This window comes from Phocoena sinus, chromosome 15 (assembly GCF_008692025.1).
Source record: "Phocoena sinus isolate mPhoSin1 chromosome 15, mPhoSin1.pri, whole genome shotgun sequence".
Taxonomy (NCBI): Eukaryota; Metazoa; Chordata; class Mammalia; order Artiodactyla; family Phocoenidae; genus Phocoena; species Phocoena sinus.
This window is the reverse complement of record NC_045777.1, coordinates 24,833,864-24,859,502: the sequence shown is the minus strand read 5'-3', so window position 1 is coordinate 24,859,502 and position 25,639 is coordinate 24,833,864. Positions and strand designations below refer to the sequence as shown.

The following is a 25,639-nucleotide window of genomic DNA, read 5'->3' as shown; positions in this document are numbered from 1 at the left end:
AAAAACTGTTTATATATTTACAATAGCCAGGACATGGAAGCAACCTAAGTGTCCATTGACAGATGAATAGGTAAGGAAGATGTGGCACATATATACAATGGAATATTACTCAGCCATAAAAAGAAATGAAATTGAGTCATTTGTAGTGAGGTGGATGGACCTAGAGTCTGTCATACAGAGTGAAGTAAGTCAGAAAGAGAAAAACAAATACCATATGCTAACACATATATATGGAATTAAAAAAAAAAGGTCATAAAGAACCTTTTCTTCAAGGTTCTTGAAGAAAAGACGGGAATAAAGACGCAGACCTACTAGAGTATGGACTTGAGGACACGGGGAGGGGGAAGGGTAAGCAGGGACAAAGTGAGAGAGTGGCATGGACATATATACACTACCAAATGTAAAATAGCTACTGGGAAGCAGCCGCATAGCACAGGGAGATAAGCTCGTGCTTTGTGACCACCTAGAGGGGTGGGATAGGGAGGGTGGGAGGAAGGGAGGCGCAAGAGGAAAGAGATATGGGGACATATGTATATGTATAGCTGATTCACGTTGTTATAAAGCAGAAACTAACACACCATTGTAAAGCAATTATACTCCAATAAAGACGTTAAAAAAAAAACCCCAAAACTCTTTATATACACGTTATATCACCGACCCTCAAAACAACCATGTGAGGTAGGTACTTCTGTCCTTGCCCAAAGTCACATGGTGAGTTAACAGCAGACCCAGGTCTCCTCCCTTCAAAGCCCAGTCCACTGTTCCACAAAATCCCCCAGGTCTTAACCTCCCTTCTCACTTTCCTGGAAAACAAAAAAATCCAGTTAGACCAGATACTATAGGACCCTTGGCCAATTCCTTCTTTCCCCATGATGCCCAGGCATCAGGAGTGGCGTTGGGGGAACCGTAGACACATCAGTTTTCATTGTGGATACCTGGTCAGTGTCCAACATGTGACAGATTAGCAGATCTGAGATCAGAGGTAAGGCTGAGACCAGATGTGAAAGGAGAGGGTGTTTTTTTTTTTTAAATGAAAGGTTCTGAGAACTGGCAGGACACCTCCAAAGAGGAACGGAAAAGGCCAGGATAACAGAAACCAGAACCCCTAGGGGACTGGATGTGGGGGACTACATTGGATCTCACAGAGGGGACACCTGGAAAGGTATTTCTTGAGTCTGGGAGCAGACAGATTTGAGGGAAGGGAGCATGGCTGCCATGAAGGATAAGGCGTTTAACCTCTCTGGCTCAGATGAACAGCAGCCTCCCCCTTTTCTACTGAGAAGAGCTGGGATTCTAGTCTCAGAGTCCTACTGGGTACAAAAGCCAGCTCACTCTCTCAAAGCCTGTTTTCTGAACTGTAAAATGGGAATTCAAGTCTCTACAAGGTTATCAGGAGGAATAAGTAAGTGCTTACTTAGAGCAATGGCTGGTACACAATTAGCTGTAAAAGAAATGGCAGTGGGCAGCAGTGGATCTCGGTCTGTTTTGACCACTGGTGTCATGATTGGTTGAGAGGTGGTTCCTGTGTCGTCTGTTGGTAATAATAGTTGAAGTGCCAAAGTTTTAAAATTATTTACAGCAGAGTCATAGCATACATTCATGTAACCTAATGCAACGTCAACTATATGCATGGAGAAAAAAAGGCTGAGAATTAACTGGGCAGGACACATTGATGAGCATCCAAGCCCGAGAAAGCATGGGGAGGGTCTATTGATCCTCTTTTCAGCCCTTCATGCCCATCAGACCGCAGGCCATCGACAAGGGTTTTGCTTGACACCATATACTTTTGAAAGTTAGACTAAACAAGCCCTTCTTTCTATCACTCAGACGCACCTGCACTCAAACAGTAGAAGAAGTGGAGTTTCAATGCCAGATACAGCCAAGGGCATGCCAAGCGTGATGCTGTGGACTCACGGTTGGGAAAGCTGATCTGAGAGGCAGGGTTGGCCTCAATCTCCATCTCCTCATGTTCTCCTGTGGACTCAACTCTCACTCAGCTCTGGAGGAAGAAATACTAAAGAGAGCCCCATCGGCAACCCACTACCTTCTGTCAAAACGTCATGCCTCGAGTAGAGCAACCTTCACTTAAAACACTCGCCATTTGTCTCACACAAGTGCCTGGCCCAGGACTCAGACCAACCTGAGGTGGGGGTCCAGGCAGCACCACTTACCGTGTGATCTTAGGTCAGGCCATTTGGCCTCTCTGAATCTCTCCGCTAATTAATACCAGGTAATAGCCAGAGGCTGAGGATACAAAAACAAGCCACAAGTATGAATGTTCAGTCAAGTAGGGTTGTTTCAGGGATCTGTGCAGCTCAAGGATTAAAACTAAGGTCTCATCCTAGTGTTCAAGGGCTTGCTTTCCCGTCTCCCAGGCCACCTTTCTAGCCCTCTACCTCATAGCTCCCCCTATATTAAGCTCCCTGCCCCCTAACTCACTCCTGCTTAAGTTGTTCTGCTGCCCAAAATGCTCTTGCCTTCAATTCCTATTAAAAATCTTTAGTTCTTTCAAAATCCATTTCAAGGGACTTCCCTTGTGGTCCAGTGGTAAAGAATCCGCCTTCCAATGCAGGGGATGCAGGTTCAATCCCTGATCGGGAAACTAAGATCCCACATGCCATGGGGCAACTAAGCCCACGTGCCGCAACTACTGAGCTTGTGTGCCTCAACTAGAGAGCCCGCATGCTGCAAACCACAGAGCCCATGCGCTCTGGATACGCCACAGCTAGATAGAGAAAACCTGTGTACTACAACTGGAGAGAAGCCCGAGTGATGCAACTGGAGAGAAGCCCACGTGCTGCAATGAAAGATCCCAAATGCTGCAAGTAAGACCTGACGCAGCCAAAAACATAAAAAGAAAATAAATAAAATATTAAAAAACAAAACAACAAAACCCAATTCAAGCACCACCTTTTCCCTCCTGCCTTTCAGTGCTGCCAGGCACTGAACTCTAAAGCTGAGCAGAGAAAGGGAAGTGCCAAGAGATGGCAGATCTGTTTGTATGCCTGCCTTCTCCTTCTAGCTTGAGATTCCTAGCAGGCTGGGGTTAGGTCTCAAACATCCCAGCAACCCCATCAGGCCTTCCATGAGTGGATGACCCTTAGAATAGTCCCTAGTTACCCTTCCCAGGCAGGTTCTTGTTTTTCTCTGACTTCCAAGACCAGAACAGGGGTTCAGTAAATGACAATTTAGGCAAATAGAGCACCCCATTTCCCACCCACCTTCCTGTGATTTGAATCATGATGGCCAGTTGTAACTGTGGACTTTAGGAAAGACGCTTAACTTCTATAAGTCTCCATTCTCATCCATAAGATTAGGATAATAGTATTACTAAGCTTGTTGCGAGAATAATGAAACTACAAAGCACCTAGCACTCAGGAGGTGCTCAATAAACAACAGTCCCCCCAGGAGCAATGGATCAAGCCAAAGTGGAAATGGGGAGAAAACAAAATTATAAATTGGAACAGAAAAAAATAAGGTAGAGGAAATAAATACAAACAGAGATTACAATAAATATAAATAGGTTAATCTCACCTATTAAATGACTCTTAGGTTGGGTAAAAAACAGGCTGTTTACGAAAGACACACCTGAAGACACAAGAGTTCTCTCTTCATTTTACCCAGTCTTCCAAGCCCAAGGGTGTGCCTGCAGCCCGTCACCCCACACTGCAACACAGCAGACTATTTATTACAGCACATCAGACTATTACCCCTTGGCTTACACCCTACATTGTTGGCAGTGGATTATCTATAAAATAAAGGCTCAAAATTCTTTTAGGCACCAAAATTTTTATTAACCCACCTTCTTGCTCTCTTTTAACATTATAAACCAAATTAATCTCTTTTTGACCCAGAGTTGTGATGAGAACATCAAGTTACAATGCATTTTTACGTTTCTCTGGCCCCTCTCAACCTCTGGCTGTCACTTCTCTCGTCCTTTCTTGGCTATCCCTTAACAATATATTCCAACCCCTGTAAAATAGGGACTAAAAGTACCAACCTCATCGTTCTGAGGTTTAAGAGAATGCCAAGCACTAAGCCGGGCTCTCAGGAGCATTCAAACTCCAACAGTTCCTCCACACCCTTTGACATAGCTCCTTCTCATCTGTCATGGGCTGAGGAACCAATGAACCTGTAAACCAAGAACATGGGTATAAAAAGTCCATAGGCCAAGTGAGGGCCTGGATGGTAAAGTGCATGGGCTTTGTGAACACCACTGCCAACTTCCAGCCTAAGGAAGGACTGACTGAGTGAGCAGTTCCAGAACCCCTGAGCTCATGGCTCCCTGTGGGTAACTCCCGTGTACCTCTATCATGACCAGGGCTTGAGAAGGGACTTCTCAATTCTCCCTGCCACACTTGGAACAGTATGAGGTATGCAGCAGAGGCCAAAGACTGAGTGGCTAGCCCCAGGGAGTTGATGGGGAACATTATCAAACCAATCTCAAAGGTGGTGCCATTTGCTCTTGGGGAGGAGAGGTGGGACCCAGGCAAGGACAGCAGCTGGAAGGCAAAGGGCAGGCCTGGTTCTCAATAGCGGTAGTGATCAGGTTTGAAGGGGCCATCGCAGGACATGCCCAAGTACTGGGCCTGCTTCTCAGTCAGCTTGGTCAGCTTCACATTCAGCTTGCCCAGGTGGGCTTCAGCGACTGCTTCATCCAGCTAGGGAGAAACACAGAAAAAGCTGGAATCAGTGCCATGCTCTGGGATCCCTTACCTGCATCTAGCTGCCAGAAGAGGCAGGAACTGTTCTGTTGTGACATCTGCCGAGTGTTAAGCATATTACTTCATTCTATCCTCACAGCCAGCCTCCGGTGTGGCTTTTGGCTACTCAGCTCCCCTTCCTTAAGGGGAAACCAAGCTACATCCTCCCCTCCAAGCAGCCCTAATGGGACAGTCAATTACATCTCCTTCCTTACCCTCCACCAACCTAAGCAGCTAACCAAAATGCTTCTCTGGAATTTATCTATGGACAGGACATCTTTTCATGACAGGGGCTTTCAGGATTCCTAAACAGGGAGGCTATCAGTCTCTGCTCACCAGGGGCAAGTCTATTTGACAAGTGAAGTGAATGTAGGGGGAAAAAAGAGCCAAGAGACAGAGAAAGAGCTCTGATGCCACTGATCCCTGGATCCAGTGTCTGAATCTTAGACTCCTCCATTACAGAACCAATAGGGTTCCTTTTTAGATTACACTGGTTGTGTTTGTTTCAAAATACATCCTTAGCACTGGTGGTACAGTAGTGAGCATAGCTGCCTTCCAAAATACGTCCTTAAAATCTTTGTCTATAAATTCATAAAACTCCTTCCTTCAAGAGGTGGAGCCTAATTCCTCACCCCTTGAGTGACTCAATTCTAACGAATAGAATAAAGCAGAAGTGATGGTGTGTGACTTGGAGACTGGATCCTAAAAGGCACTTCAGCTTCCTCCTTTGCTCTCCCCCTGAATCTGGGGGAGGCCAGCTGCCATCTCATGAGGAAACTTAAGCAGCCCTATGGAGATACTCAAGTGGCAAGGAACCACCTGCCAACAGTGATGTGAAGCGGATCTTCCAGCTCCAGTCAAGCCTTCAGATGACTGCAGCCCCGGCTGACATCTCAACTACAACCTCATGAATTAAGCTGCTCTCAAACTCTCAACCCACAGAAACTGAAATAACAAATGTTTATTGTTTTAAGCCAGTAAATTTTGTATTTAAACTGCTATACGGTAACAGATAACTAATACACCAGCTTGAACAGGGTTTCTATCTACCACTCGCCACCGAAAGGATCCTGACTAATAAAAAAATTGCCATCTCCTTTCACAAACGTGGAAATCAAGGCTCAGAAAGGTGGAATGACTTGCCCAAGGTCACAAAGCTAGTTAATGACAGAGCTAGGATTTGAATCCAGGGTCCACCTGGCTCCAAAGTCCCATAACTTGTCTCAAGTTATCGTCTCCAAGGCAGCTTTGAAGAGACAGAACAGAAACCAAGGAGGACAGAGGCTGGGGTTGGATAAGGCCTATTTCTAAGTCTGACCAGTGCTGAAATGCATAAAGTGGGCCTGAGAAGAAGGGCAAGTGGCTGTACTTAGAGAAGGATCAACCCTAAGCGGGGCTCTCACTTTCTCAGCATCCAGCTCCGGGTGGGGCCTCTTTCTACCCCCAAGTCCCATCCCATAATGGCACAATAGCCTTTAACCACAGCCCAGCCCAGACAGCTTTACATTCCCAAGTGGTTTCACACTCACGGTCTCATTAGAGGCTCACAAACACCCTTAAGAAGGAGGCCAGGGTTTATTCTTCTATTTAACAAATGAAGAAACTGGGGAGAGGCAGGCAAAGGCAGGAGCAGAGCCCAGCCCTAAGTCCTAAGTCCACGTCAGCTCTGGAGGCAGAATGAAGGTCTCCAGTGCCCAGAGGACACAATGAATTCTCCCTTCTCTGGGCCTGGCCTAGCCGAGAACACCCTTCCTTCTCCCTGCTCCCTGTACCCAGGAGGACATAACGGTTAACAACTTGGACAGGCAGGGGTGGGACGTACTCTTGGCCCAATACTTTGCAGCTGTGGAGGCAAGTCACCCTCTGAAGCTTAGTTTCTTCTTCTGTAGGCTGGGTCTCTCAGAGCTGGTACAGAGATCAGTGATATTCAAGAGCGCTTGGTACAAGTACCTTAAGAAATGGTGGCTGCTCTCTCTGTCATTGTTAACCAAGGTACATAATCCCTCTCCCACATCTCGCGTGTGAGATGTGAAGCCTGTCCCCAACCCGTATCTTGGCAGTGATGAAGGAAGAAGACGGGATGGGGCCAGGTGCTGGGGTAGGAGGTGAGCTCTTTGCCTTCTCACTTCCAACCCCAGCCTCATTTTAAAGGCCTGCCCAATCTCTCACTATATTCACAGTCGTATTTCCTCCAACTGAGATCAGATGAGGGGTCGAATGAGACTTTTTTAACCGCACAACCAGCATGGGGACCTGGCAGGCTGCCCAGGACAGGACGGCCCCTTGAGGCCCTTACAGGTAAAACACCTGGTCAGGCAAGACAGTGCCTGAGAAAGACTAGGGGGAAAGGAGTTGGCTGGCTCGGGGGCAGACAACCCAGCCTCTTCCTGCTTCTCATCAGTTGGCAGACCAGCTTTTCAAAGGGTGGGAGGAGTGGTATGAAGACTCCACCGCAGCCTCTCCAGCAGCCAAGGGCTGGAAGCAAGAGCTACTCTTACCATTTAGCTGAGAGGGAAACTGAGGCCCAGTCAGGCAAAGTAGCAAAGCCAAGTTCACCCATGACACTGGCAAAAAAAAAAAGCCAGGACTAAAACATAGTGTTCTGATCTGTGGGAGAGGGCGGAGGCAGGGGGTGTTAGGACAAGCACTGGATTTGACGTCAGACGACCTCATTGTCATGGTTAATCTGACCACACACTCACAACACGTCAGGTGCCATGCTCAGTGTGTTAGTGGCATCATCCCATTCCAAGGCCACAATCACGCAGCCCGTAGGCTGCATTCGGCTTACAAACACGTCCAAGTTAAACAACCTGGTTATATTTAAAAGCTGAATATTTCACATAAATATACTCATATCTAGCTTCCTTTGAAACGTCAGGAGCCCTGGTCCAGTGGGTCCAGGTTGCTGACAGGCAGCCAACCTCTTCAACTGGGGCATGTGCTCTTTGGTCAGTTCCCACCCAGCCCATTTACCTGCCCAATCCCTGTGGGCATGTGGGTTTGTGACCTGTGATCTAAGGAAATCCTCACAATCCTTAAGGAGGTACTATCACCTTCGTTTTACAGATAAAGAAATGGAGGCACAGTTACACAGCCTCTAAGTGGTAAGGGTGAGATTCAAACCTGGGTGTGTCTCACTCCAAAGCCCATGCTCCTCTCACCACCCAGCCCTGCCACTCTGGGAGTTATTCCCTGATTTGGGCCCCAATTTCCTCCTCTGTTAAATGGAGAGAATGATTTCTGCCCTGCGGAGGACCCTATGAAGATCTTCAAGAGAGCAGAGAGGCGAGTACTGTATGAACTCTGGCAAGGCCTGCCTGGAGAGCCCAGGGCTGGACACATGACCCTTGGCCAGGGGTGGAGGTAGGAACCCACCTTCTTGGGCAGGAAGTGGACCCCGACGGGATACTTGTCCGGGTGGGTCCACAGCTCAATCTGCGCCAGAACCTGGTTGGTGAAGGAGTTGCTCATCACGAAGCTGGGGTGGCCCATGGCGCAGCCCAGGTTGACCAGCCGGCCCTCGGCCAGAATGATGATGCGGCGCCCATTCTTCAACAAGTAGCGGTCCACCTACAAGTGGGCAGCACAGCGGTAAGGGCTGGTGGGCACAGCTCCCGGTGTCCACCCCATCCTCATCCTACCCTCCTGTCCAGCAGGCCTCCCGACCTCCAGCAGGGCCCACAAAGGGCCTGGACTGCCCCAGAACAACCTCCAGCACAGGGCCTGGCACACACAATTAATAAGAGCCAGTATTTGTTATGCAACCCTGAGCGGCAGACCTCATAGGTCTGCTGTGAGAATTTAAAGAGCTGACATGTACAAGGCACTTAGTTTAAGTACTACGTATTAGCTAACGTTATTATCACATTTAATCCTACTAACAACCCTGTAAATTAAGCACTGCTATCATCCCCATTCCACAGATAAAGAAACTGAAGTCTAAAGGGTTAAGTTCTTTGTCCAGAGCCACACGTTACAAAGTGGCTGCAACATGAGCCTGGACAGTCTGAGGACAGATGCCACGTTCTCAATCACCACGCCTAGTAACAAGCTGAATGCAGTGGTACTCAGCCTTGGCTGCACATCAGAACCATCTTGGGACCTTTAAAAATGGGGATGCCTTGGCCTCACTCCAAGATTCCAGTTTAAGCAGCCCTGAAACCAGTCCCTCTTCCGCCCATCCCACTGCCCAGGTTGCCAGAGCCTCATCATCTGACTTCCTGGACGGCCAGCCCACAAGCACACCCCCCTCGGTGCTCCGTCCACCAAGCCTGCTGGCAGGGCTGGGGCTTCTCACCTGGGGCTTGATGTTCACCTTCTCCACAGCGTTCTCGTTCAGCCACTTGACGTCAATCTCCACGTCAAAGTGTCCGATGTTACACACAATGGCGTCATCTTTCATCTGTTCAAAGTGCCTGTGGAGGAGCCCCAGCCTGTGACAGACTGTCAGGGACCAAAAGCAGCCGCAAGCCTGCCCCCTCCTTCACTCCCTGGGACCCCCCGCCTGGTGCCTACCGGCCGAGGATGATGTCGATACAGCCCGTGGTGGTGACAAAGATATTGCCCTCCTGACAGGCCTCATCCATGATGGTCACCTCATAGCCTGTGTAGAGACAGTGTCTGTGCGTCATCCAGGGTGGCCTTGCCCCCGCTCTGGCCCCAGTGGCTGACAACCAACCTTCACCCTATCATACCCTCCATGGCAGCCTGAAGCGCATTGATGGGGTCGATCTCCGTGATGATGACACGGGCCCCGAAGCCCCTGAGGGCCTGGGCACAGCCCTTGCCCACGTCGCCATAGCCCGCTACCACCGCCACCTTGCCCGCAATCATCACGTCCGTGGCCCGCTTGATGCCATCTATGAGGGACTCCCGGCAGCCATAGAGGTTGTCAAACTTGCTCTGAAAGGAGAGGGGGCAAGGCGGCTATGGGGGCAGGCGAGGCCCTGGGGCCTTAGACCCTCTCTCAACATCTCAGCCTGGTGGGCCTTGGGCTGATCACCTCCTGGGACTTCTCCCCACCAGCTAATGTGCTCGTGTGCCCCTCGCCCGGCTCAGTCCCACGACTTTCTCCCTGGCCTTTCTCTGCCAGTCCAGAAGGCTTCCTGCGGATCAACGATGAGAGATTGTCCGGTCAAAGAATCTGCTTCACGTTAAACCTCTTGATGCCCAGCTCTGAGGCTCACTGCACAGTTCTTTGCCTCTTTAATGCCTTTAATGCTTTGCCTCATGACCCTAAGTCTACAACTCCTTTCCCCCCTCAAATGAGGGCTAAGTCCCTAGCCTGCAGCCTTCCCAGGGGACTTTCTGCAGGGCCTACTCCTGAGCTGCTCTGGGAACCAACAGCTGGAGCCATCACTGCCCCACAGGCTCACCTTGGTGACAGAGTCGTTGACATTGATGGCAGGCACCTTCAGGATCCCGCTGGCCATCATCTTGTACAGGTTGTGAACCCCCGTTGTGGTCTCTTCGGAGATGCCTCGGATGCCTGAACAAGAGAGGAGGGGATGAATTTCAGGCCAGGAAGGAGTGGCCCAAGGGACAGGGTGGCCTCTGAGATGAAACTCCAAGAGCCTCAGAGAGCCCACAACTGAACTCACCCAAATTCCTTACCTTTGCCTCCTAAAGCCGCTCCTCCCTCTGGGTTCCTATCTCTGTAACGGACACCACAGCCCACCTAATCACCTAGGCCAGCATGAGGGAGGAGCCACTACCATCACCAGGCCTAATGATTCTACCTCTCAACAACTCCCGAACTCTCCACTTGCACTGTCACTGCCCTAGTCCCTGCCACCATTGTCACTTGCCCGTCCCAGCCACAACTCATCCTCTACACAGCAGCCATTTTTTTTTGCTGTACGCAGGCCTCTCACTGTTGTGGCCTCTCCCGTTGCGGAGCACAGGCTCCGGACGCGCAGGCTCAGCGGCCATGGCTCACGGGCGCAGCCGCTCCGTGGCATGTGGGATCCTCCCGGACCGGGGCACGAACCCGTGTCCCCTGCATCGGCAGGTGGACTCGCAACCACTGCGCCACCAGGGAAGCCCACAGCAGCCATTTTTAACATGTACATTTGCAGGGAAGTCTTTTCAGTACCATCCAATTACTTCCCTTTACTCTCAGGATCAAGCCAAACTCTTTTCTCAGTCTATTCTATTAAGTCTTTACACATCTGGTCTTCACTAAAGCTCCAGCCACAACCTGCAATTCTCCCCAGTGAAGGAAGCTGCCATGCTGGCTAACTTTCTGTTTCATGAATGGTCTATCCATTCCTGCCTCAGGGCCTTTGCACTCACTACACTACCCCACTTTCCTCTCCACCTGCTTTTAACAAAGCTGACGCCTTCCCAGCTATTCTCAGCCCTGGCCTTGGCATGCCCTTGGGCCAGCCAGGCCTCCCCTAGCCACCTAGCCCTGAAGCCAGGCTCCAGCACGCCTACAGGAGCCTGCTCTTCTCCCATCTTCCACAGTATCTGCTGCTCGAAGCACTGGGAGTCCTGCCAGGCCTGCTGATTTCATGCGGGCAAGCAGGCCCTGTTTAAACCACTAGCACCCAGCCCACCCACCCATCCTACTCACCTGACAGGAGCTGTGGGTACTTGGTGTGGATGAGGTTGGTGAGGTCACCACCATCGTCCAGAATCATGTTGAGGGGCCCGTCCCTGAAGTACAGCGTCTGCTCAATGCACCACAGATACTCCTCGTCCGTTTCACCCTTCCAGGCGTACACTGGAGAGTGAGTGGCACATCAGGGCCTGGCCCTCCCCACTGGCACTTGCTCCAGGGACCCACTTGGATAGAGCCAATACTATCTCCTTCCTAACTCCCATCCCCTGCCACCTCTAGCACCTCTGAGGACTCAGCAATGGTAAGAACACAGCTTGGAGCCAGAGAAATCTGAGTGCAAATCCTGGTTCTGCACTCACCAGCTGTGTGACTTTGGGAAAATCACTTCACCTCTCTGAGCCTCAGTTTCCTCATCTATAATAGTATGGATTATGAGACAGAGGCCAAGTACAGACACCCACCCCCCATATATAGGTATCTGGAAATAATTATTTCCTTTCCTACCTCTTCTGTCTGGGCCCCCAACCCAGTGACCAGGGCTCCTACCCACAATGCCTACTGCTAGGATGGAGGTGCACAGGGGCAGGAAGCCACACTCAGGTGGACCCAGGCGAGACAAGATCCAAGATTCATTATGCACTGAAAGGACTTGATGGGCCAGCAGCCTCTGTGGTAGGTTATCCTAGGCGAAGTCTGGCCAAAAACTACTAACAGCAGCTACCATGTATGGAGCACTTTCTCTGTGCCAGACATTACTCTAACTGCTTCATGCCCCATCTCATTTTTCCTCACAGAAACCCTGTGAGGCAGCCATTACCATCATCATCACTTACAGATGCCCAGAGAGGGGCTAAGATGTGCCCAGATCACTCAGCATGGCATTCCTAAGCAGGCATCAGAACCCAGGGCTCCTGGGAATTCGAGGGCAGACCAGTGGTTAGGACTCTGCACTTCCACTGCTAGGGGCCCAGGTTTGATCCCTGGGCCCCTAGGGTCAGGGAATTAAGATCTCGCAAGCCGCATGGCGCAGCCAAAAAAAAAGAAGCCAGGGCTCCTGACTGCCAGCCCAGGCTCCTCCCATCATATGAGACAACTGCGACACAGGTGTGGGGCTCCCATGAACCTCCTGTGAGCAAAGGATACCTGCCAAAGCAGGGCCAGCTTCCCCTCCCCCAAACTGGGGCAGACAATGGTATTAAAAACAAAACCTTTCCCAGAAAAGGGCCATGGAGCCCAAACTAGGCTGAGGAGTTGGAGACAGGCCGATCCAGCCTTGGTCAGTCTCTGGAGAGGTCCTCCCCCACTCTTTACTCTCCACCTGTGGCTGGTTAGAAGGAACTGTGAATGTCCTATTTCACCATCATCAGAGCTAACCACTGCCCTCCTCAAGCCCAGGCAGACTTGTGTCTATTTCCCCAGCAGCTTGTGAGAAAGTCTTTCCTCTTTGGTCCTGGTATTTCCCTAGCACCCTAGACCATCAGATACTATGCAATGGACCTCTGGGACTTTTTTATGCCCAGTATCCCTCCCTGATTCTTTCGGAAATAGACCCACATCATTCCTTTAAAGGATTTCCCCTCTTCAACATCACGTGGCCCCCAATCATTAGATCCCACCCTTCCTGATCACATGACGTGAACTGGGCAAGTAAGTGCCTTCAATAGGATTTTAGATGACAGTTGGACAAAACAGTTCTTTCCAATGGGTCACTAGGGTAGGATTCTGTGGCCATGACTCCTCTCCTCTACCGCAGGGAAGTCTGTAGCAGTAAAAGTCAGTGAAGCCGTCAGGGAAAAGCAGAGCCACTTCATGCATTCCTGCATCCCCCGGCAGCAAGCTGGCCTCACCTGGAATGCCAGCCTTGGCAATGGCAGCTGCTGCATGGTCCTGGGTGGAGAATATATTGCAGCTGGACCACCGCACCTGAAAGAGCCAGCAAAACAGGGCTGGTCACAGACAGTTCAGAAGACCAAGGTCACTGGACAGGGATAAGTAAACGCCCTGGAGCTAGGGCCGAGAGGCTCGGGATCTACATCCAGCCAGTTCTGCAACCTCAGGCTGGGTTGCAAATGGCAACCAGTGGATGGGAGTGGATGGGAGCCAGAGCACTGACAAGACCCAACTTACGTTAAAACATGGCTCTGCTGTGTGGAAGGGAAAAGGCTCCACACGGAAGCAAGGAGACAAGGGCAGAAGCTGTTGTTAGAGTTCAGACAAGAAATGCACCTCTAGCAGCGGAGGTGATGATGCGTGTACTTTGAGGGCTGAGCTGACAGGATTTGCTGCAGGGTTCGTTGTTGGAGTAAGAGAGCAAGAGGAGTCAGGGACGACCCCAGGTTCTGAACTGAGAGGGCCTGTAAGGCTGAAGTCTGCATCTGCCTACACGGGGAAGCCTCCAAGAAGAGAAGGAAATCATGTGTTCCTTTGGACATGTTGAGACTGAGAGGTCAAGCAGATCTCCAAGTGGAAGTGATACCTCGGCTGCTGGGTGTACAAGTCTGGAGTTCCAGGGAGAAGTCCAAGCTAGTACATATAACTGGGCGTCATCACCATATAGACAGTATTTAAAGCCATAAAATCAGATTGCCAAGAGTGTGAGTATAGAAAAGAAAGAAGAGGTAAAAGGACTGAACCCTGGTGTGTTCTGTAGCTGACTTTTGCTGCTCTGCCCTGCCCCCTGCTTTGGGAAACATCTTGCCCCCAGAGAAGTTGGAAGAGCTGCAATCATTGGTACACATAACCCAGGCTGAACCAATCAGAGTGCGCCATCCTTCCAGCAGCCATGATTAGCCAAGGGCAGGCACATGACCCCAGGAAGGCCTAGGAGAGCCAGTCCTTAGACGACTCAGTAGGACGCCGGGCTTGAGTTTTTCCTATCAGAGCTCCCCAGTCAGGAGAATGTGAACTGAGGGCAGTCAGACACCGTCTTCCCAGGGAGAGAAAATCTGCAGAGCAGTCACGACAAATGGAGGTGAGGGGGCACCGTGACAAGGCTGTAGCTGGACCCCCTGCTGGGCCTGAAGGGGCACAAGACTGGAGTTCCCCACTGCACAAGAACTGCTGCTGCGGGCCTCACCTCAGCACCCAGGGCAACGAGGGTCTCAATGAGGACAGCTGTCTCCACGGTCATGTGCAGGCAGCCGGCAATGCGGGCGCCCTTCAGTGGTTTGGAGGCCGAGTACATCTCCCGCATGCGCATCAGGCCCGGCATCTCATTCTCTGCGAGGTCCAGGGCCTTGCGCCCCCAGGCGGCCAGGCCGATGTCAGCTGTAGGGGCAGGATGGATGGGAGTTCGTGAGCCACCTCATCCCACGAACCACAAAGCACCGCCACTCAGCACTCATCCACTTGCGGACTCGAAGCACTAGACTGGGTAATCTGGTCACTGCACTGTCTCACTCATGCAACAGGGATTTATGGAGCCAGGGCAGTCCAAAAAGAAAGACATGGTCCCTGCCAGTAACCACAGCTTACTTACAGCCTTGTGGGAGAGCACATTTAATCAAAGAAGCACACAGGACCATAAATATTACAACACAGGTAAGTGCCCCCTTGAAAAATAGCTATCGGCCTATATATACCTCCTGCTACCCTTTCTGCTGCCACCTACCAACGTCCTCATTCCCTAAAGATTTTAGCTCCTGGCTCTCCACATTCCTAGTCATCACTCTTGGTGACTTCAGCACTCATAAATGATATAATCTAACACCTTGGACTCGGCACAGCTCCTTGATCTCCTTGAAGATATAAAAATGCTTCTCCAGTCCTAATGTTTCTCTCCACATGGAGGGAACTCATCTGTGTAACTAACACTCTGGGCCTCTCTCTGCCCCAGGGGAAGTGGAGTGACTTGTCTAGTAAACTTAGGAGGAATAAACTGGGCATGTGCAGTTCAGGTCTCCCTTCTTTTGCAAGCAAGCAGCAGCCAACCTACCTGCAGGAAGTGTGTTCTTCCACATAGAGACCTACCCAGGCCCGCCCTGCCTGTAACTGGTGGATTAACGGCTGACTTTGGGGTTCAGTTAGCATGATCATTGTGACTTTGACACTAATCTACATTCTCTGGCTTCGATGTTATTAGTCATCCCTTGGTCTCTACAGCGGATTGGTTCCGGGAATGCCTGTGGACACCAAAATTCTCAGACGCTCAAGTCCCTTATATAAAATGGCACAGTACAATGAATACTACTCCTCTCCCTTATAATCCCACCCTCCCTCCCCTGCCACACTAGCCCATTCTCAAGGTCAGTCCCTAGGTCAGTGTTTGCAAACTTCCCTGATAAGGGTCATCTGGCATGCTTACAAGTCTCCCCTGGGGAATCAAATTCAGTAGGTCTAGGATGGGGCGTGGAACTCCTCGTGATTTTTATCTTTAGAGGAGCTTAGATCCTGCCAATCACCCAAAAGGGGTGGTGGGTGGGAGGGAAAGGACTATAGAGAATTTAGTAAGAAATAATAAAACCAACTAAGTCACTCTGCTTCCTACTGTACATCTAAACAACTTCACCGATGAAATATACCCCCCCCCCCCCCCCCCGGGAGGGACTACGCCCACTGTACCTCAGCACACACCCACTCCACCCCTGCCCACTTTGGCAGGCCATCACCCATGATACTCTCCCTTGGAAATCTTGATTTCAAGCAACCGACTCTGGCCATGTCTCGTCTTTCCAAAACTCTCTGTCTAGAGCCCAAACTCCAATAAAGCTGCAACGGGTCAGGTCAGAACCTTTAATCCGTTTATCCTACCAATTATCACTGTCCCTCACTGCACCCTTCATGTTCTCAACATGGTCCACAATTTAGATTCCACTGTCCCTTCCACCCTCTTGTTCTCTGAGAACTCCTCAGCAAAACTCCCGCCCTGGTTAAACCCAGCCCTCCACTGCACCCACGTCACTGAGCCCAGCAGGAGGAAAATGATGACCACACCAAGAGTTTCATTTATTAAGACCACAAATCTCAAGGGACACTCCAGCAATCCTATTACATCTTCTTAGTAAATTTACCACCTTTCCCACTCCAAACTTCTAACCTTTCCTCATCAACTGATGACCTCACTTCACAATTCATCCAGAAGAATTCAGAACAATGCCACTCTTCCTCCAGGGAATCCACTAGTCCTCCTCACGTGTAGTTATGGACCAGGCACTCCTTTGTTACAACAGACAGAGCTGTCTCTGCTCTGTGGGGTCTGATCCCGTATTGTTTTACCTCCTTGATGACTTCACTACTCCACTAAAACTGCTCTTCTCAAGGTCTCTGTAAGGCCTAATCCCCATAACTAATGGTCAACTACCTATGTTCATGTTTCTCCCTGCAGCACGAATAGCACTAAGTACTCTCTCCTTCTGAAACCCTTTCTTTGCTTGGCTTCTATGCCTGTCTTTCCGTGGCTTCCCTACCACCTTCCTGGCTCCTCTTCCTGTTACAGACTCTAAAGTTTAGAAGCCCTCAGGGATTCATCATCTCCCTCTTCTCTCCTACCAGATGAGCTCATCCCATTTTATGGCTTGAAATACCTTTTCTATGGAAATGTCTCCCACACATTCATCTCCAGCCCAATCTTCTCCCCTGAACTTGAGACTCATATAATCCAACTGCCTATTCAGCATCTCAATTTGGATGCCCAACTAGATGATGTGTCAAGTTTGAGCCCTCGTGACTCCTTGCCCTCACCCCCAAACTTGTCACTCCCCAGATCTTCCCATTTTAGGAAATGAAACCACCATTCGACCAGCTGCTCCAGCCCGAAACTTACGATTTCTTAATTTCTCCTTCTCCCTTGCACCCCCTTTCAACCCATCAGCACACTGTTGGCTCAACATCCCAAATACAAGCAATCCAATAGCATCTCATCACCTTGGATCACTGAAGCCACCTCCTCACTGGTCTGTCTCCCTGCTCCCACGTACTATTCTCCCCACAGAAGTCAGAGAAACAAACTTTTCAATTTTAAAATATATCACCTCCATTCTTCTGCTCAAGTAAAAAACAAGCCAACATCCAATGGCTTCCGCTTAACCATGAATAAAATCCTAACTCATCACATGGCTTTAGGGTCCTACCCAGGTGACTGTCTCCCCTTCTCCTGCATCTCTCCACCACCCTCTTCTCCCCCTCTCTAGTTGCTTAACCACATGAACCTCCGGGTGAGCTAAACTCATTCCCACCTCAGGGCTTTAACCAAGCAGCTCTCTTACCCTGGAAGGCTCCTCCCCGAGCACCTGATACAGTACCTGGCACACAGCAGGGGCTCAACAAAAACCTGGAAACAGGAAAGAACTTGGTATATTGTTGCTGGAGGAACAGAGTGTGCCAGGGTGACTCTAGTAGAGGGAGTAAGATGATGAATCAGGACTTTATTCCTATAGTTTTAAGGGGAGTATCACGACCAGACTTGTCTTCCGAAAAGCCCTCTTTGGTTGCTGCGTGTATCTGTGGAGCAAGAGACCCGGGGAGACCTCTGAGGAGGGAGACCAGGACTGGGGTGGTGGCCACGGAGACAGAGAATTGGGCAGATCTCCTCACTTATAAAATGGAGACAATACTACTATATTATCCGTATGCATGTCTGTCCCACCCTCATCCTTGAGTCACCCTTGTACCTCTAGTGCCCAGCTGGGCCTGGCACAGAGAAGGGGTCCACAAATGTTTACCAACCACACCTGTTGTTAGGACTGAATGAGAGAAGGTCCACGAAAGGGGCTGGCACGAGACAGGGTTAGCAAACAAGAAACAAATCTGAACCTAGTGCAACTCCCAGCATTTACCAATGAGGAAAGGCTCAGAGAAGGGTTTGCCCCAGGTTCCACAGCCAGTCAATGGCAGAGGCAGGACTGGTGGCCAGGGAGGGCTAGAGCCAGAGGCTTCTGGGAGGCGCACAGCAGTAGTGGACTATGGTTCCTGTCCTATCCTAAGCTTCACCCCCTCTGCCACCACCTGTCCCTCTAGCCAGAAAGAACTCTTTCACTGCCCTCAGGACAGCTGTGTCAGCCCTGGTGTTTTCGTGGGTCCCTCAGCTCCAAGGGCACAGGAGGGTCTGGCACTCTAAGCTCTGGGGGTTTTGGTGCCCAGGAGAGCTGAGGACTTGCAGAGGTTGCAGTAACACCTGTCCCAGGACAAGCTAAGAGGCATAATAGCAAAACCCTCTCTGAGCCTCAGTTTCTTCATCTGTAAAGTGGGAATAATCATCCCTAACCTTCTATGAGCTCTGAGGATTAAAGAAGATGCCATATGGGCAAGGTCAGGCACACTGTGCCCTCCCTGATGGAGGCGTCCTTCCTCCAACCCTACCTAGCCAAGCTTCTCCACTTCCAAATGCAGCCTTATCTGCTGCTACACAACCCAAAGCCCTCAACCCTAACCCATCCAACTCTCCACAGTGTAACATGTCCCCATTCCAGTTCTGCCACTGGACCTGGACTTAGTCTTTCTGGGCTTCAGTTTCATCCACACAATAGGGACAATAACCTTCTCTGGCCTACTACTTGATAAACTACTATTGACAGGTTGTTATTTTCCACAGTCTTTGCAAGTCACTTCCTGTTAGGGCTTCAGTTTCTTCCTCTGTATCATGAGATAAAGTCCACCTCTAAAGATCATTCTGTAAACAAATGTAAATCCCCAGATACATAGCAAGTGCTCCATGAACGATGCTTTTCTCCAGGTTGAATGGTGTCTTGAATTTACTTTAAAAATTGCTAGCCAGACTGAACTGGTTTTTGCTGAAAGGTCATTAGGGTTATTCCAAATGTGTTCACTTATATACAGTGGTGAAAAGGTGGGCACAGCCTGGGTTCATATCCTGCTCCACCACCTCCCAGCTGTAAAAAATGTGGGCAAGTTACCTTTTTTCCTGGGTTTCAGTAAACCCATCATAAGATGAGAAAGTAATAGTCCCTTCCCTAAAAACCCATTAGAATAAAATGAATAAATCTATAATAAACGTAGAAGGCAATGCCCATTCCATAGTAAACGCCCAATAAACGTTAACTATCAGTGTATCAGCTTCAATCCATAGAACAGCAGGAAGAATTTTTCTAACCACTCCAAAATTTCTTCGAGATTCTCTGTATGACTGTACCTTCTGGCCAGGTGGGTGACCCCAAGAGGTTGGGTAACAAGCCCAAAGTCCCTGGTAAGTGGACTCGCCCGGCCTCAGGCTCAGTCTCCAGACCTCTCCCCACGTGCCCTTCGGGGCCCCAGTGCCCTCGCCTTCCCTGTAGGAGGCCCAGAGAGGGTGGGCACTTGCCCGGGACCACCAAGGTAGCCAAGGAGCCGGTCCAGGCCCAGGAGGCAGGATTCAGGCCCCCTAGTGTAGGTCCCGGCAGGTGCCACTGGTCCCAGGCCGTGGCCAGGTGCCGCTGCCCGCCTGCCCCAGGCGGCTCTGGCGGAACACGCCGCCAGTTCGCTGCTCCGCGGGCCTCGCTGCTGCACCGGCCTCGCGGGGCACGCCGGGACGCATAGTCCGCGGCCGCGCCCGAAGACCCGCTCGCGGCGGCGGGAGAACTCCAACCCCCAGACGGCCTCGCGCGGCCAAGACCGCGCTGTGCCGGCGATTCAAGGGGGTCCTTCTGAGCACCCCGGGTCGGCTCCGCGGCAGCCGCCCCAACAGGCCCCCAGCGGAGGCGGGGCAGACGCGGCCGACTGCACGTCCTGGAACTCACCGACTTTGTAAGGCAGCTTGTCCGACATGCCGGCGGTGTTTCCGCACGGAGTGATGGATACGAGCGAAGGGTACCGAGCCGCGGGCTGGGGACTGGAGCGGGGCAGGCGGCGCTGGGTAGGGACCTGCGCGTGGCGCCGGCGCCCTTAAATATCGTCCCCTGGCTTGCATATTCATGAGTCCCGCTGGATCTGAGCCACAGGGGCGGGGCAAACGCACGGGGGCGGGGCCGGAGTGAACTTTGGTCCCTGCTGAGCGCAGTTTTTTTTCCCATGCGGTCCTTCCACCTCCCGCCCTGGGTAGCGAAGGGAGATGGGGATAGGCCTGAGAACTAAATCGAGGCTGTTCTTTCTTTCATTCGTTCAACCAGTAACACTGATGTCAGAACCGGGTGAAACTGAAATTCCAACCAGTTCACTTCCCCGAACCTCAGTTTCTTCTTCAGTAAAGTGGGCAGAATGATACCTACCATACAGATTCTAAGTTGCAATATGTCAAGTTCCTAGCACATCCTAGACCTTCCACCCTCCTCCCACTATCCTGAGTTTAGTTAAATTTGTGTGCATGTTTATACTTTTACTACATATGTATAAATCATTAAATGCTTCATAGAATTCTTTCTGTGTTTAAAACCTTCATATAAATGGTACCATACTGAAAAAAAAAAAAAAAAGGTGCCATACTGTACTTATCCTTCTGCAGTTTGCTTTTTTCTGTTAAGAGCCATGCATAGATTTTGAATGTATTCATTTTTGCTGCTGTATAGAATTTCATTGTCTACACCCCATGATTAATTTATCTGTTCTCCTGTTTGCTGGCATTCGGGTTGTATAGTCAGTCTGCCATTATTGCATACATGGAAAAATGAACATTGTCTCTTAGTGCCCATGAGTAGGTGTCTCTGGGCCATAAGTGTACTTAAGGGTGAAGTTTATGAACTGAAGGCACATTTTTAACTTTCCTAGATATTGCCAAATTGTTTTCCAAAATAGTTTATCCTCTCACCAGCAGTGTCTGAGAGGGCTTGTTGTTCCACATCCCTGTCACCACTTGTCAGTCTGACATAAATTTTTGTTAAACTGATGGGTGTGCAAATCTCCTTGTGGTTTTAATCGGCCACCTGAAGACTCTTTAACATCTCTCTAGGAACCCTCTGCCCTAGCATCCACCCAGCTGCTATCTCCTTCCTCTCCTTCTCATACTTTTTCAGAGTTGACCCATTCTGTGTCTGTGCTTTCTCACCACCCACTCATTCCTCAGCTGTGTGATCTCCACCCCCAGGTCTCTGCTGAAACTGCTCCAGCCAAGGTCAGCAGGGAACCTGGCTGAATCCAAAGGATGTGCCTCAGCCTGCATCCCAACTCGCCTCACTGCTGCACACAATGTGCCCTTGGCCTCCACTTTCCTGACTCTCCTCCCACTCTCCACAGGGTAACTTCTCTGGCCTAAGCAACTTCCTGTCCTTCACTAGCGACTTCAAGTGTTGATGTTCCTTTTTTCTCTTACTCTGCTCCATCTTCCAGACCCATCTCACCCACACTTATGGCTATTGTGACCACTTATATCCAGGTAATCCCAGTGTTCATGGAATAAAACACTGCCTTACCCCAGACACTGCCTGTTTCGCTTCTCAATTACATGCCCCTTCTCCCTGGAGTTACCACTACAGTGATTAATGTTTAATGTCTCTTTATCATTCCCTTGCTTTTTAAAAATGGATGTTACTACTTCTATGACTCTCCTAAATAATACACTGTTTAGTTTTGACTGTGTTTTGCCCTTGTATAAATGAAATCATACTGAATATATTCTTCTGCAAGTTGCTTTCTCATTCAACATTGCTTCTGAGAGTCATTCATGTATATACAGTAGCTATGGTTCATTTATTTTCATTTCTGTTTAATCCACTTATTTATTCATTCTATTGTTGATGGACATTGGGTTGTTTCAGGGGTTTTTTGTTTTTTGTTTTTTATTTATTTTTGGCTGCATTGGGTCTTTGTTGCTGCGTGTGGGCTTTCTCTAGTTGTGGCGATTGGGGGCTACTCTTTGTTGTGATTTGCGGACTTGTCATTGTGGTTGTTTTTTTTGTTGCGGAGTACAGGCTCTAGGTGCGTGGACTTCAGTAGCTGCTGCACGCAGACTCCGTAGTCGCGGCATGCGGGCCCTGGAGTGTGCAGGCTCAGTAGTTGTGGCACACGGGCTTAGTTGCTCCGCGGCATGTGGGATGTTCCCGGACCAGGGATCGAACCCGTGTCCCCTGCATTGGCAGGTGAATTCTTAACCACCGTGCCAGCAGGGAAGTCCCTGTTTCAGTTTTTTGCTACTACAAAGAATACTGCTCTAACATTCTTATGTATGTGTGTAGATCGATACAGATATAGATAGATATAGATATAGAATTTGGGAGTTGAATTACTTGAACAGATATGCTCATGTCCAACTTAACTAGGTAATATGAAACTGTTTCCTAAAGTGGTTGCATCAGTCTATACTCTGACTAGCAGTGGATAAAAACTCTTGTTTTATGCCCTTATCAGCATACCAATTTTTTTTTTCCAATCTGGCAGGTATGAAATGATTTCTCATTGTGGTTTTAATTTGCATTTCTTTGACTACTGTGACTAATGAGGTAGAGCATGTGTTCATATGTTATAACCCATCTGGGAGTCTTTGTCTGTAAAAGTTCCATTCATGTCTTTGCCTGTTTAAAACTAGGTGGTTTGTTTTTCTTTTCAGCTAATAGGAATTCTTTACATATTCTGGATAATAGTCCTTTGCTAATTATATGTGATGCAAATATCTTCTCCAGGTTTGTGGTTTGTGTTCTCACCCTCTCTCTGTTGTTTTTTGATAAATAGAAATTCTTAGTTTTAATATAGTCAAATTTATCAATCTTTTCCCGTAGTGTTAGTGGCAGTTTTTGTCTTATTTTAGAAAACCTATATACCCCAAAGTCATAAAGAATTTCTCCTATATTGTTATCCCAAAGTTTTATAGTTCAAATATGTATGTGGTGTGAGGTAGGAATTCTGTTTCATTTTTTTCCCATAAGGATAAACAGTTGTCCCAGCACCACTTACGGGACAGTGCATCCTTCTCCCAGTGACCTATAGAGCTATCTCTGTCATACATTGTGTCCATAAATCCATGGGTTATTCCTATCTCTCTATTTTGACACATTGATCTGAAATTGGGAAATCAAATTAGTTGAAATTACTAAAGATTTATAATAAATCTTGATTTGGTAGGGGAAGTCCTCCCACCTCGTTCTTCTTCAGGGGTATCTTGTGGGAGTTCCCTGGTGGCTTAGTGGTTAGGATTCTGGGTTTTCACTGCTGTGGCCCGGGTTCAATCCCTGACCAGGGAACTGAGATTCTGCAAGCCGTGCAGTATAGTCAAAAAAAAAAAAAAGAGCATCTTGCACTGTCTTAGACATTTTAGAATCACCTTGTCAAGTTTTAGGGGAAAAAAAGCTTTTTTGAATTTTTACTAAAATTGTATTAATATGTAAATTACTTAGGGGGAGAGTTAACATCTTTATGTCATTGAGTATATCAACATTAACATGGTACATATTGATGTATATATTGATATATATTTATATATATATATTTACATGTATTTCTGCACTTATTTATTTTATTTTGTGTTTTTGGTTTTTTTCTCTCTCCATTTATTTAGATCTTCTTTAGTGTATTTCAATAAAGTTATTTATTTTTCTTGGGACTTCCCTGGTGGCACAGTGGTTAAGAATCGCCTGCCAATGCAGGGGACATGGGTTCGAGCCCTCATCTGGGAAGATCCCACACTCCACGGAGCAACTAAGCCCGTGCGCCACAACTACTGAGCTTGCGGGCTACAACTACTGAAGCCCATGCACCTAGAGCCCGTGCTCTGCAACAAGAGAAGCCACTGCAATGAGAAGCCCGCGCACCACAATGAAGAGTAGCCCCTGCTCTCTGCAACTAGAGAAAACCCACACAGCAACGAAGACCCAACGCAGCCAAAAATAAATAAAATTTTAAAACAAAGTTATTTATTTTTCTCTATAAAGATCCTGAATATATTTTGTTAGATTGATTTTTAGGTATTCTTTATGTTATTTAAATTTTTTTAATTTTTTTGATGTTTGTGGCAGATGTTTACAAATGGATTGTTTTTAGTAGATTGATCTTCTGTTCAGCAGCCTTGATGAACTCTTACTTGCTTTTTTTTTGCGGTTCGCGGGCCTCTCACTGCTGTGGCCCCGCCCACCGCCGGACGCGCAGGCTCAGCGGCCACGGCTCACGGGCCCAGCCGCTCCGCGGCACGTGGGATCCTCCCGGACCGGGGCACGAACCCGTGCCCCCTGCATCGGCAGGCGGACCCCCAACCACTGCGCCACCAGGGAAGCCTTTCTTAACTTGCTTTTAAATACTCTTGTTGACTATGTATACAATCATATCCTCTGTAAGCAAGGATAATTTTGTTTCTTATTTTCCAGTCCTGACACTGTTTTGTCTTTTTTTTCTTGCCTTACTGCACTGGCTGGACTTCTAGTACAGCGGTAAGTGGAAGAGGTGGACATTGGCCCCCTTATCTTGTTCTACTACCTCTTGTGTCCTTCATCTGATTGACTGACTGGCACCTCCCTCCACCAAGTAATTGCACGTTTTATCATCATCAATAGAGCTATAGGGAATTCCCTGGCAGTCCAGTGGTTAGGACTCCAAACTCTCACTGCCAAGGGCCCAGATTCAATCCCTGGTTGGGGAACTAAGATTCCACAAGCCCCAAGACTCAGCCAAAAAAAAAGCACTAGGGGGAGGGGAGAGTGCCATCAAAGTAGTAAAATACAGATATAGAGCTTTCCTTCTCTTCTGCAGTCTCTCTCCTGACTTATCATGTTTTTTATTTGCTATTTAATGTCACACTAAGTAAAGAAAAAATTTTAATTTAAATTTTATCATTCATCTTTATATTGTACAATGCAGTTTTTTTTTTTTACAATGCAGTTTTAAAGGTAAATATAAGAGCATTTAGTTCATATGTAGAATAACCAAAATTACAGAATTTGTATTTCATAGCTTGTATATGCATATGTGTTTTTTTCTAACCAAAAAGAGTAAACAGTGCACACAAAAAAACTTTCTTTGGGACTTCCCTGAAGGTCCAGAAGTTAGAACTTGGTGCTTACCCCGGTGGGGGAACTAAGATCCTGCAAGCTGCATTGTGCCAAGGAAAAAAACAAACTTCATTTTAATTTTTGATATGTGCACATTATATGTGCACGTTTTATCAGCACTCAGCTTACTGGTGAGTAAGTAAGGAAGGACCAAAAGGAAGAGGAACTATGGATTTCCCTGTCTTTCCTTTCCTTCTACATTTTCAGTGTGTTTGGCTAATACAGAGTAACATGAGAAAGACATGGCAGAGTCCCTTGGTTGTTAAGGTTTTTCTGTGTTCAAATCAAGCTCTGGTTTGTACTGGTTTGTGCTCTCTTTGAGTCTTGCTGAAATCCGTACATCGTGCTCTGCTGGAATTTTGCGTCCATGGGACTTGGAGACCGTGATATTCACGCAGATATACATTGTTTGTACCATTCATTTGAGAGAAAGGGAGGAATTATTGATCCACCAGCTTCTGACCCCAATAGGTCCAAGTGTCTCCCCACAGGTCATTAACCTGCCTGAGCTTCCAGGAGATGCATGCAAATGC

General features: G+C 48.6%; 1 protein-coding gene across 3 annotated transcripts; it reads right to left on the bottom strand.

Moving 5' to 3' along the window:
* Positions 1–3,772: 3,772 nt before the first annotated feature.
* AHCY (adenosylhomocysteinase) lies at positions 3,773–20,085 on the bottom strand. 3 transcript variants are annotated; one of them, XM_032604656.1, is made up of 11 exons: positions 19,941–20,068; positions 17,475–17,539; positions 14,348–14,538; positions 13,119–13,194; positions 11,284–11,433; positions 10,082–10,194; positions 9,401–9,608; positions 9,222–9,309; positions 9,004–9,121; positions 8,082–8,276; positions 3,777–4,661 (listed from the first exon to the last, which is right to left on the bottom strand). In XM_032604656.1, the coding sequence occupies exons 3-11, from the start codon at positions 14,480–14,482 to the stop codon at positions 4,530–4,532; spliced, it is 1,215 nt and encodes a 404-aa protein (XP_032460547.1). In that variant the 5' UTR covers positions 14,483–14,538; positions 17,475–17,539; positions 19,941–20,068; the 3' UTR covers positions 3,777–4,529. The 3 variants fall into 3 exon arrangements, with proteins under 3 accessions (XP_032460545.1, XP_032460547.1, XP_032460546.1); XM_032604655.1 differs by having other exon boundaries at positions 4,524–4,661; positions 17,511–17,539; positions 19,941–20,044; XM_032604654.1 differs by lacking the exon at positions 17,475–17,539 and having other exon boundaries at positions 3,773–4,661; positions 19,941–20,085.
* Between the last annotated feature and the right edge of the window lie 5,554 nt (positions 20,086–25,639).

Coding starts and splice junctions, on each gene's coding strand:
- AHCY (XM_032604654.1), bottom strand. CDS start 19,968: ATGTCGGACAAGCTGCCTTACAAAGTCG. Junction 11,434..13,118: donor TGCCAAGGCTGGCATTCCAG/GTGAGGCCAGCT, acceptor CTCACTCTCCAG/TGTACGCCTGGAAGGGTGAA. Junction 9,310..9,400: donor GCTTCAGGCTGCCATGGAGG/GTATGATAGGGT, acceptor GTCTCTACACAG/GCTATGAGGTGACCATCATG.